A 12,430-nucleotide genomic window follows, 5' to 3' on the forward strand; every position below is an offset into this window, starting at 1 on the left:
CCCTCTTCCCGTGGGCACTCAGTTGGGGAGGGGGCTACCACGGCCTGACAACGATTTTCTCATCTTTTGAGGTCTTTGGTTGAGGCCAAAAACAAGACAGACCAGGCCTCAGCACCCAGTTCTCCCAGCACCAGCTTTGTCCCCCTGCGAATGACAGTGACACCCAGGTCACACCCAAAGTGGGTTGCAGCGGGAACAGCCCCCCAACACCCCAGAAGGGAGAGGAAGCAGGAAAGCAGGTTTGCTGGCACTGGGGAGGAAAGCAGGTCTGAACACATGAGAGGCATTACAATTGCTTTTACGTGTCAGTGGATCTCATGGGTAACACTTTTTCGCTCTTCCTTCACATAGATCCAGCGCCATCGATTTCCCTAATGCCGGCGATTCCTTGCAGCGAGAGATTTCACCTGCATCTCAAATACGCGCTTCTGCCGTCGCTTTGAACAGCTTTCAAATCCCTTCCTAACGCAACGGCAGCTGCAGAAAACAGCCATCTCTGAGGCTCGTCCGCAAAAATGCACCCAGCTGCCTTGCCCTTTCGTTGCTCCCGGCTGTAACGTGGCTCTCACCCACGTCTCCTGCTCGGCGGGTCGTCCCGAGACCCTCCTTGCGGACGGCGGGGTTACGGAGGGCCCCCAAATTCAGCAATGCGCTCGACTCGGCAAAGCAGTTTAAGCTTATGCTTAACTGTCAGCTCCTGCTCAAAGCCTAGTGACATCCGTGGAAACTAAGGCAGTGCTTGAAAACCGGTAGGCACTTAAGAGCTTTACTAATGCTGGGTCTAAATAAACACAGAACAGGCAATGGGAGAAGAGCTGGTCCGAGCGCAGCCAGCTGGGAGAACAGCACCGCTCAGGATACGCTGCAAAACACACGTGCAGTGTTATAACAGGGATCTGAATATTTAAGCAGCTTTAAGTTCTGCCAGAAAAACAACTCTTTAATGGAAACATGTTAAATATGAAACTATCCCCGGATGATTTGGTCTTGCTGGGGGCTCGAGGTGCTGACCGACCCGGAGCTGGGCGCAGGGGTAGCGTTGGGGCTGCTGCAGCAGGACACGTGCCAAATACTTCTGGTACTGTTTGGTAGTAAATACGTTTGGGAAGACAGCGTAACCCTGCGCCGGTCCTGATGCACACACTTGATAGGGAGCTTTGACCACCGGGGACCCAACCTCCAAACCACTTCACCCTGGCTCTGCTGAGCCACGTTCCTCTCCAGGATCTATGTATAGATGTGTATAGACGTCTGACACGTCAAAGTTGCATTTTGAGTCACATCTGTGGAAGGAAAAGCATTTTTAGACCGGGAAAGCTTGTGTGTGCTCCATCTCATCGCACGCGCCTACCCCGAACACCACCGCACCGATCCCTCCCGAGCCCTTGGACCACCCTATGAGGCCCTTTGCTGTGGGACACTTTCTTTACAGACATCTTTACAGGCCATCCCTGCTCCATACTGTACCTTCACGATTTCTTGAGCTATCTGCCTCGTCTTGTTGACGTCCAGGACGATTTTGGCATCTCTCACCACCGAGTAGAGAGTCCGTCCTTTACACAGGCTGGAAGAACAAGAAAAGGCAGAGGAGAAAAAAAGCGGTTTAGAAACCCCAGCTGAGAAACATCACCAATTTATAAAGACAGAAACTGTGACAGGGAACTAAATTTAGCTGCAAGGGTTTTGGCGACGTCTCAAGGCGGACGGGAACCGGCGGCGAGACGCGGGTCTCTCCCGCTCCGGCGCCCTGGGAGGGGACAAGCTCTGCTCCCCAGCGCATCCCGCCACTGCTACCCACGTCGCGAGCCGGCAGCCCCCAACCTGGGCTCATTTCTTGGCCTTCTCCCCGTTTCCTCACCATAAAGAAACCACCTGGCCTCCTCGCCTCAGACTTGTGCGCAAAATTGTCCGCATCTCTCCGCCTCTTCCCCTTTACGCTATAATACCCGCAGATGTAATACGAGCCAAAAGAGGAAAGAGAGGAAAAAAAAGCCAATGCACTGTACAATGTCCTCCAATTTTCCATCTCGTACCAATTACAGTAAAATCTATTTACAGAGCCTTAATTACCAAAGGCAGCTGTAGGGGGAGGGGGGGCATATAAACCAATTAAAAATATATTGGCATTTGAATATCATAATGGAGGACGTGGGTGGCTGCTGCCTCGACTCCCGCCCACGAAAGAGGGCTTTTTTGCTTTTCTGCATCCACCCACACTCGTTACAGGCAACTTTAGAAAGATGCGACTGGATACCTGGGCCTGGCAAATACACCGTCAGGCACGCACACAGCTCGCTGCGCAGGAATCGCAGCTGCTGATTTGATCTCCTCCTCGTTAACGAACAAAAAGTTACAGGTTTTAATTGCTCGGCCCGCCCAGGCGCCGCGGCCTCCCCTGCTCTCCATCGTCTCCCCGTCTCGCTCCTCCGTTCCTGCCGGCCTCCCCCTGCTTGCAAAAATCGTGGCCCCTGCGCGCAGAAGCGGGTGCAAGCCACCAACGATCTGCAGTCGCAGTGAAAACATGGAAACCGGGGAACGTTAATATTGCAGGCTGGTAAACAAAAAGAAAAGGAGGTTTTTACCAGCACGGCTCAGAAAACGTGCACCGAAACCTGGAGCAATCATCCAGGCACAAGAGCCTGCCCTGTCTCTGGGCAGGAAGCTCCGACGTCCCTCCGACGCTGGAGAACACAATTTTAAGAACGAACAGCAAGGTGGGAACAGCACCGATGTAACGTTAGGCGAGTTTTGGGGCGAAGCGAGCCAGTAATAACAGCAGCTTAAACATCGCTGCAAAAGTTATTTCACTGCTCCTGAGCAAAAAAAAAGTTCTCTGAAAGCTTTTCTCTGCCGAAAACTGTTCCCAGACAACACTGAGATACTGCAAGTGGCAAAAATCCTCTGCTTTGAATGTGGTTAAATTGCTAGGAAGGTGGTTTAAACTGACTTCATCTTTCCTCATAGGAAAAGCAATAAGTTATACTGCTGTAGGGCACCTTTACACCCCCGCAACTGCCTCCTCACGAGTGCTTTTGCTTGTTTAGATATCTCGGAAACCGTGGGAGACCAAGCTGGAAACCACCCTAGCTTTACCGGTAAATGGAGGCTTGCACCATTACAAAAAGGATGTTTTCCTAACTAAACCAGGCACTAATCTTCTGAAACAGCCTGACTGCAGCAAATAGGAATTTGGCTGAAGATTAGAGCCCAAGTAATCTAAATATTGCTTACAAATAAATGCTATAGAAAACCCGTGCCCTTGGTTTTCCGCAACTGAAAGGGTGCAAAATGACACCACACCTGAACTGTTTTCCCACAACCTTTCGCCTATGAGGCCTTTTGCACTAATTTCTTAAATAAACTTGTAAAGCTTAAGCTCCATGGCGCAACAGGCTCCCTGCCAGCTTACATTACCTGAACGCATATAAAACACGCTAGTGCAGCTCTCCCCTCTCCGTCCTCTCCGGAGCAAAGGCTCCTTTTCCCCTGGAGAAAGGCATTACAGAAAGTTGCCTATGGACTGAACTAGGCTTGAACCACCATTTCAAAGGAAATTAAGAGGTTAAGCAGCACTAGAAGGGAGCTTGATTTCAAGCCCCAAAGTAAGTTAAGATCAGCTGTTTTCCTGGAAGAGGAAAACCCCAATTTTCTGCCTCTCCCGAGCTGCAGAGCTAACCCTGGGCACCAAGCTGCCAACCCCACCGCCCCGTCCTGCCAGGCTGCCCCTCTCCCCGCCTCACTTAGAGGCGCAGGATAAACCACGGGCTAAGAGGGACCAGAAGGACTGGGGCCGTATGAAACAAAGCAGCAGACAAACTTTTCCCCCGTCTGCCTCGGCGACGTGCCGCGGGAGGCAGGCGTGGGAAGCGCCGCTGCACAAGTCCGTTGGACCAGCGGAAAAAGCAGCAATCCAGCCCAGGTGACTCATTCCTCCACTGCTGAATAACTCCTCCAAATGAATCAAACCAGCAACCACCGCACTAGTATTTGCTAGAGCTTTCTTGCTGGATGCAAAGCTGTCAATACAGGCACAAAGCCCCGTTTATACCTATTATGCAGCACCTGAGCCTATTTAGCAACCACCTGCACAACCTTTTCACAGCAGTTCTCCACAATTTGGGTTCTTCTTGTTCCTCGTGGGCCCTGAATGGTTCCCCATTAGGGCACAAGCAGCCGGCACAAAGCAAGCAAAGCGAGGCTTTGAGGGCAGGCGCATCGTCTCCTGGCTTTCTGCTTGGAGAGGTCTCCGCCGAAACGTGGCACTCGGGTACCTACGCGGCTTCAGATCTCAAGGCCAAAGACGGCAGGCGCTTGACACGGCGAACAAAAGCCGCGGATCCGTCGCATCAGGCAGCTACCGGCCTATTCACTGCCGAAGTACCTATTCATAACCAAATACTCGTCTTCTCTGCACAAAACCCGCAGGTTTTCATTGTTGGCAGAGGGTGCAGGGTGGGGACGCACGTCCCACGTCCGGGAAGCTCTTTGCAAAGACCCGACGCCCAACTGCCCGCCCACACCGTGGGAATGACACCGCGGGAACAGCCGGGGCCGAGGGGCTCGGTGGCCACCCAGCCGACCACGTGGGACAAACCACCCCGAGCGCTCAGCACCCTGTTTCCTCCAGCCTAGAGGGACCTGCCCGCACAGGGCTGGATGCAAAAGTTTCATCCCATCGCTCTCTCATGCGACCGCTACACGCACACTTCAAGGGCGTTCAAGCTAAGCGGCAGCACGGCACAGCGGCTGCTCGGTGTTAACAGCAGCAAACGCTACGTGCCTGCCGCCCTTGCTCAAGCCCTCTCCTTCGCCTCGCTGAGAAAGCCCCACATGGACAAGTTGAGCCATTTCCGACAATTTAGCCTGCAGAAATGGCAGTGCTGAGAGTTTGCCCCAAAAACGGGTGCCCCGCACCTTGCAAAGGCATCGCTCGGTCCCAGCAGCAAGGGATGCAAAGAACCGACTTTCCTGCCTGTCACAAGGAAAACCCTGAACAAGGCAGGGCAAGACCAAAGTTCAGCGTTCAGCAGCGGACGGACAGAGCGCTGCACAAACCGGCACGCGGCGAGACCAAAAGCTCAACCCAGTTTTCATCAAAGCCCTGGCAGAGTCGAGGGGTGCGCAGCGACGGCACGGTACGCAGCGACGGCACGGCCCGCAAACGCGCTCCGAAACACCGTGAAACGCTAACGCGCAGCCGCCAGCTCCCCGCCCCTTCCCAGGCGCGAGGAAGGTGCCGGCGCCACGGCACCATCCCGCTGCAGATGCGCTCTCTATTCAAAATGAGTTTCTGAAGTGTTCAGCCAAGCAAGCCAAATCCCAAATTGCTTTATAAACACTCTGCATCTCGCCAGCGTGGGCTGAAGACATCAGCAACGGGAGAAAAGCCAAAGTGACTTGCAGAGGAACAAGTTGGACGAGACGAGTTAGGAATATCTGGAGCACTGCCTCTCGATATTTTTTTCCATCTGAGGTGAAAGCAGGCTCATTTATCCCCCACCTTTTTTTTTTCTTTGCAGTATTGATGGGCATCGTCTCTACAGTGCTTAAGATCTTAGCCTGACTCCTGCTCACGCACGCTGGAGCAAAGCCAGAGTTGAGGCTACCTCGGCTGCTGCAAGAAAGACGTGCCGGCTGTGCCCCATGCACACCTAGCAGCCGGGCGACGTCCTGGACGATGCAGCTCTGCCACCGCTGCCATCAGTGCGGGCAGAAAGTCTCCTGGCGCAGCTGGACAAAACGGATCCTTTCAGATGGACGGATGCTTGCGTCAGGCTGCAATTTTGTTGCTTCGCAGTATTTTGCATTTCTTTTCTTCTCTCTAGCCAACCATCCGCACATCCGACAAATGCTGTGGTGGTCCAAGGCCACGGCTAGCGGCAGGGTTTCTTCTGACTTTTAAATCCCGGGTTGGGACTACGCAAGTTGTGACTATCTCTGAGCACACGAGGAAACGAGTCAAAGACCAGCATAACCTGACCAAAGCAGCCAAAGGTTACGTTCCCAAGGCCAAATGCGGATGCACGGAGACGGCTCTGACCGCCGTGGTGGGATGAGATCTCTTGCAGCTTTCTAGCCCAGCCTACACCGAAGAGTGTATGTGTGGGTCTGGCAGAGCCCTGTGCTGCTGCACATCTGGCCTTGCTGCCAGCTGCAGGACCTCGCACGTCCCCACTGCAATCTGCCCCGGACGCTGCACCCAGTGCCGGCAAAACGGCCGTCCACCAAAGGATGCCACTGTTCCCCCCAACCCAACCACCCCAAAGCCACACGGCGAAACAACGAGCTGGATAAAAAGCAGTGAAAAAAAAAATCCATCATTTTGATGCCCCAAAGTGATAAATGCCAGACCCCAAGAAGCTCATACTCTATTGATTTATGGGGAAACCGCTCGGATGCCATGGTGATAGATGGCAGGGGAGAGACAGAAAGAGAGAGTAGGAATTAATAATACGTATTTTGATATAAAAATACCTCTGCTAGCAGGGTGTATCTGTGCTGGAGGAGAGGGAGACATAGAGCACAGGAGCAGTTTGCAGAGGGTGCTGCCACACTCGCCATCGGTTTACTGATTTTTAGTATTGCACAGAAAAAGAGCGGTAAGACTCAGAAAGACCCCACCGCAGCCCCCAGAGCCGCTGGGGGGGCTTGTTAAGCGATTTCAGCTGCACAGGGCTTGCAAGGGCAGGGGAAAGGTGCAGAAGCCTCCCGAGTTACTCTGGACGTTTTCCAGCACATATATCGCTATATGGCAATGCAGCCCCATAGCAGCTTGTTTTTCTCTTTTAGCGATGTTTAACCATCATGTTCTTGGAAAGGGACAGTGCTATACCTGAAAGATATACCTGAAAGAAGAAAAGAAGGAATGTTTTCCATAAAACAAGAATTTAACCAGGGTTGGAAGACCAGCAGAGGGAATGGGACAGGTTTGGGTTAATTTGTATTCCTGGTATTCGTTTTACTCAAAATGGATAGGAAAAAAGTCACACCCCGACACGTGCTTTCCCCATCACGCGGGACGCCAAGCTTTGGTGTCGCCCATCTTACGCCAAGAGGGTCCTGTACAGCATGTGGCGAGTCCTGCGGACACAAACCTCAGCGCCGCGAGACTGGGAGGCATCATTCCCGGGAAAAGCCTTGCCGCGGGGCAGGTGAAGGATGGAGCTGCAAGGTGGGATTCAGCCGCGATGCAAAGGACCCCAGCCCCAGGGCTACGCCCTCGCCCAGGGCATCGCCGCCAGCCCCGGGGACCGGGAAGCCAGAGGCTGCCAGCTGCAAGAGGAGGTTAAAAAGAGGATTTGCAAAATCCCACATAACACGGGGGCTTTTGCAGCTCTGGCGGCAGGGCCGGCGCTGCCCGGGGCGGGTTGGGTCCCAGCGCAGGGTGCAGACCGCCCGCAAAGCACCGGGGCTTCCCAGTTTGCACCCGTTTTCACGACAAACTCCACCGGCTGCATGACCCTCTCGTTCGGGCAGCTCACCCAGCCTCTCCCAGGGGAGCCTGCGGCTTTATCAGCTAGGAAACACTTGCTCTCCTCCAACGTCTCCCAGGCGGGAACTGCCCAAGCAGCTCCGATAGTCCGGGGCGGGGGGATCAACGAACTGCCAAGAGCAACATCTGCAGCCGCAACAAGGGCGAAGCTTCGCCCTGGCCCCCGCCCCGGCCCCGCTTGATGAAAGTGCCATCCTGTGATGGATATTGCTTAAGCAGCCGTGTTTTCCTTGCTGAACTCCCAGCAGCTGGCGTGCGAGATAGGGGAGGAGGAGGATTGCTCAGCCTCCCTCGAAACGGAGCTGCAATTCCATCACAGCTTTACAAGGAACAAGTTATTTAGGAAAAAAAAGCAAACCCAATGCATTTTTATTGCAAGGAGCTTCTCCCGGCCGGAGATACTGTCAGGGCAGACGAGCTAGTCTACAGCTGCTGGGAAAATAGCTGAGATACAGGTGAGCGGAAAGCAGCGCCGGTCCCAGACGGCTTATCTAAACCCTGGGCTGCAAACAAATCAACCGAGAGCACTCGACGCTCCGGGTTGCGCTCGCTGCCTTTTGAAACGAGGGGCCTGTAATTGGCTCGGAGAGGGCTGTGGGAAGCAGGGGGATGAGGGAAGGCGTCCGCACCCCTCCTTGCCTTTGAAGGAGCCGAATGTCTTCTCTGCTCCGTGCTGCTCCTGCTACTCCGAACTGCGGGAAGAAGAAGAAGAAGAAGAAGAAGAAGAAGAAGAAACCCTTCTTTTGAAGAGAGAGAAGCAGCAAATCATTTGATTGAAACAGCGCTAAAACTCAACGCCACCTTGGAGAAGTAATAATTAATATTACTATTAAAATAATGCTGCCCCAGGAGGGATAACGTGGCCCCGCAGGCCCACCGCCCCCAGCCAGCACCTCCTCAGCCCCAGACACGATTCCCAGCATTGGGGATGCTCCGAATTAAGGACCCACACTGAGGGCAGAGGGGAAGCAGCAGCTGGCGAAGGAAGGGTTGAGCCCATCGCTGAGCAGGGCACTGAGTCACAGGCTTTCCCTTAAACACACCCTTATATCTCTTCCTCCCTAGCAAAGCGCTTCGGTGCAAGTTCTGCCGGCTTTAAGTATTTTCCCCAAAAAGTCGCAGCCAAAAAGCAGCTATTTTCACAGCATCTTTAATCCCTTTAAACCACAAAGGGGAGCTTTCCCTCGAGCGCTCCCTCTGCCCACGGGGCCCCGCTGCCCGGGAGCGTGCGTGCAAAGCTGCGAGAGTCGCAGGCAGCCGCTCCTTAAGCTCAGGCCAGGGCCTGTCCTGGGGGTCTTTAATTAAAGCAGAGCCTCCCAAATGAATGGTTTTGCCGGTGTCACCCACGCCGGGGCAGAGGGTCGGGCTGCGATGGGTGCGGGGCCCTGCCCAGCGCGCGGGAAGGCTCCTGTTCCCCCCCTCTGTCCCAAAGCCTCTCGCCAAGAAAAGCCAAACCCCGTCCCCCGGCGGGAAGATAAATGCCCCTTTAATGTGTATATTAATACCCATATTGACTTCCCTGGTGTCAGTTGTTATCAAGATTTATCCAGCCTGATGGCCTCCTATCGATCGAGGAGAAGTGTATTCCCACGGGTCAATCCATTCTGATCCAGCCCGTGGCAAGAAGTCAATATCTATTTATTATATGATGTACGAGCGTCATTATTTTAAATGCTGGGAAAGGGAAGACACAGCAGAAAGAAGGGGAGGAAGGGAACCGAAAGGCAGCGAAGAGGTGATCCTTGAACTCCTGAAAAGGGTTTCGGAGGTCTCTGCACGCGGCGCGATTTCGGGGAGGCAGAACCTCTTTGTTCCTGCTCCCCACCACCAAAATACATCGTCGGGCTTTGCTGCCGCCCAGGAAAGACGCCTCAGTAAACACCACTTCCCACGGCACTGCTGCGAGATCGGCCCGCGGCAAAACAGCCACGATGTGTGGACTGTCCCCATCTGCCCACAGCAACCGAGTGGCAGCTTCGTGCCTCAGTTTCCCCGTCTGTCAAGCAGGAATGATAGACCCTTTCCGGGCAGCAAAGGAGGACGATCGGATATATGTGAGATCGTTGGGTGGCAGCGAGGAGGTGGCAGCCACGTGGCCTGAATCCTTTCCATAAGCACAGTGAAATATCGCACACTTCCCCCTTTTCTCCTTCAAGAGCACGTTAAACGTTCGTTCTGCCCCAGCTCACCAGGCACCCAAGCCCCAGATCCTCCGCAGCAGAGCTGCATCAGCAGGTTTGGCCCAGGCAGAGGCTCTGAAGAGCTGAGGGTGTGAAGCCCTTGCCGAGAGCCCCGGCGCGGGGTCAGGGGCTCGGGCAGGAGCTGGGCGCTGCGAGCAAGCAGGTCCCGAAGCGCCCGGCTCCTCCGCTCGAGGAATTCCCCTGTGTCACGTGGGACTCGGCCTCTGGCAAGGAGCCGCTGGGATTCGAAGCTCTTGGGCAGGGCTCAGACCGGGAGCGCCCCAATGCCGCGTTTATCAGGACAGCTCTCTCCATCTTTGCCAACGTATCTTGAACAAAAGCTGCGACGAGAGGAGCGTTCTTCCGAAATAACCGCAGAACCGCACACCTTCACGTCCAGACCCTGCCCTCAGGTGCTCCACGATCATAATCCCATAATCATAATCCCGTTCATCAACAACAGCCCATATAGACCTGTCGCTCCTGTCTGAACAGTGATTCACACCACAAACCCCGGGGTGGTTTTCTGCTTGCTTTTTCTTTGTTTTTCCAATTTCATCCCGGAAAGATTTCGACAAAGCGCATCCCCGCCCCTTACCCCCAGCTCAGGAGGCGAGGCCGTTTCGCTGGATCTCAGGCAGATCTGGAGGTGATGCAGTGAAAGCCCCAAACTGGAAGGACTGAGGCCAATCACCCGGGTATAAAGATCCACCATGGCAAAGACTGTGGCAACGGCAATCTGGTGTGGCATATTGCCAAAGGATAGCACATAAATAAATAAAGTAAGCCTCACCAACATTTGGCCCAGGTGGTACAAGAAAGAAAGCTACCTGAGATGCTATGGATGTATCTTCCGGGATGCTCTTTCCATCGCTTGTTCCCACACCTTGCATCTATTAGTGATAAATCATGTTTTCCCTGTTACTAAAGCATGTTTGCTTTGCCATGAAGGAGAAAAAAGTAGGTTCTCTTTTCATCTTTGGTGCCTTATTTGAGCGGGTGGCCCGGGGCTCTGGCGCTCCTGCGAGACGCCTCGAGGTAATTGGGACGCGGTACGAACGCCGCAAGCCAGACTTCTGATCACGAGCAGCTCCTCGGAGCTGGCTGCCGTCGCTCTACAAAGAGAAACCACGCGGCTGGCCACAAAGCTCGCAAAGCCTGGGGGAACGCAAAGCAGCCTCTTCCCCCTTGATTTAACAAGCCAGAGGACAACATTTGTGTTTAATATTGCATCAAAACGTGCAACGTGGAAGTGCTCCGCTCACTTTTACGGCGAGTTAATTAGCGTTCCTCCAGGGACGGGGACAGAATGTGTTTACGGGCTCCTGGGTGGGCTCCCCAGCCTGGGCTGGGCTTCTGCACGCAGGTTTGGATTTAGATACCTGATTCAGTTGCCTTCAAAACTTCAGGTCTGAAAAGGAGGGTGTCTCACAGAGTTGGGAAGCCTTGTCCCTGCTTTGCATCCATCCTCGGCACTCAGCCCCGACATGGCGCAACAGCAGCTCTAGGCCAACCGGCTACTCCAGGTTCCTCTGCTAAAAGGCACCTTCCACAAATTAATTCCTCGTACGGCGTTCTAACATTTTCAGGCTTAATTTCTAATGTTCTTCAGAGTTCTCCTTGGTCTTCCTGATGTATTATGCCAGGGATATAAATCAGAGCGTGCTCCCTTCAGCTCCTTTGGCGGGGCGGCCCCTGAGACAATCGCTGGGAGCCATCAATTCTGCTCCTCGTCACACCCCGTAAATCTGGCGTCACGCTGGCATGACATTGCTAGAGAAAGGGGCCACAAATCGGTCTAAGGCCCTCATGTGCAAACCTCAGGGGCTTTGCTTGGGCTCCTAATGCCATGTTTTAGCTTTAAACTATAAAAAAAGAAATATTCCCCTCAGAAATGCTGCACTTGTATCTCCCATGCAAGTCAGCAGGAGCTCAAAGCACAGGCAAGCTCCAGCTCAAATCTCAGCTTCTCTGCATGCAATATCTGCTAAGCTTGTTCCCTCTTCAAAATAACTTTTGCACCTAACAAGAGTCTCCAGTGCCCCTGGAAAGCTTCTGTGCTTGATGAGATCTAGGAGCCTTCAAAAGGATCAGTAAGCACGAAAATCCCTCCTTTCTCATGGAGGAACACGCAGCATCCTAAAGCCCTGCAGGTCCTGTGATCCCCTCGCAAGCAGCTCGAGCCACTTTAAGGGCATTGTTAAACCGTGCTGCTTTGTCCTTTCAAGGCCCTCCCTGCACGGTCGGGACATTAATTATCCCTCCCTGCGCTCCTGCCGACGGAGGCCGGGAGCGGGCAGCCCATGCCAGCCTGGAGGAGCACCTGGGGGCTGAGCTGGGTCTGTCCCCCCGTCCTGGCTCCTTTGTCCCCATGGAGGTGCCACCAAGGTTTTGCCTTGTCTGATGGTGGAAAAAAAATGTTTTTTTGCATACAGTAAAACCTGAAGGGGGGTTAAATCCTTTCTTTTCCACCGGGCTAAGGGCTTTACTGCTGTTTCCCCCCAGCAGGTTCATGCTATCCATTACGCAGCACTCAAGGCACGGAGGCTCGCCTTCACGCCGGCTCGAGACTAATTAAGATGAATGTTAACTGTCCCCACTGCTCATTACCCAAGAGAAAGCCTATTAGCAGCTCTGATGGAAGTTGCCACCGCGCGGCCTCAAATCCAACCGCCCCCGATTTCCAAAAAGGTGCCGCGCGTCTCCCTTTCCTGCGCGACCCATCTCGAGCGGTTGCATGAAGAGGCACCTCGAGAAA

The 12,430-nt window shown here is 53.9% G+C and overlaps 1 protein-coding gene across 1 annotated transcript in view; it reads right to left on the minus strand.

Moving 5' to 3' along the window:
• Nucleotides 1-12,430, minus strand: part of KSR2 (kinase suppressor of ras 2) — a 91,427-nt gene that overhangs the window by 17,423 nt on the left and 61,574 nt on the right. Inside the window, exon 16 of the mRNA XM_064522327.1 lies at nucleotides 1,468-1,564. Coding sequence (XP_064378397.1) covers nucleotides 1,468-1,564 — 97 coding nt within the window. The remainder of the gene's footprint in view (nucleotides 1-1,467; nucleotides 1,565-12,430) is intronic.

Source organism: Dromaius novaehollandiae, chromosome 17, assembly GCF_036370855.1.
Source record: "Dromaius novaehollandiae isolate bDroNov1 chromosome 17, bDroNov1.hap1, whole genome shotgun sequence".
Lineage (NCBI taxonomy): Eukaryota > Metazoa > Chordata > Aves > Casuariiformes > Dromaiidae > Dromaius > Dromaius novaehollandiae.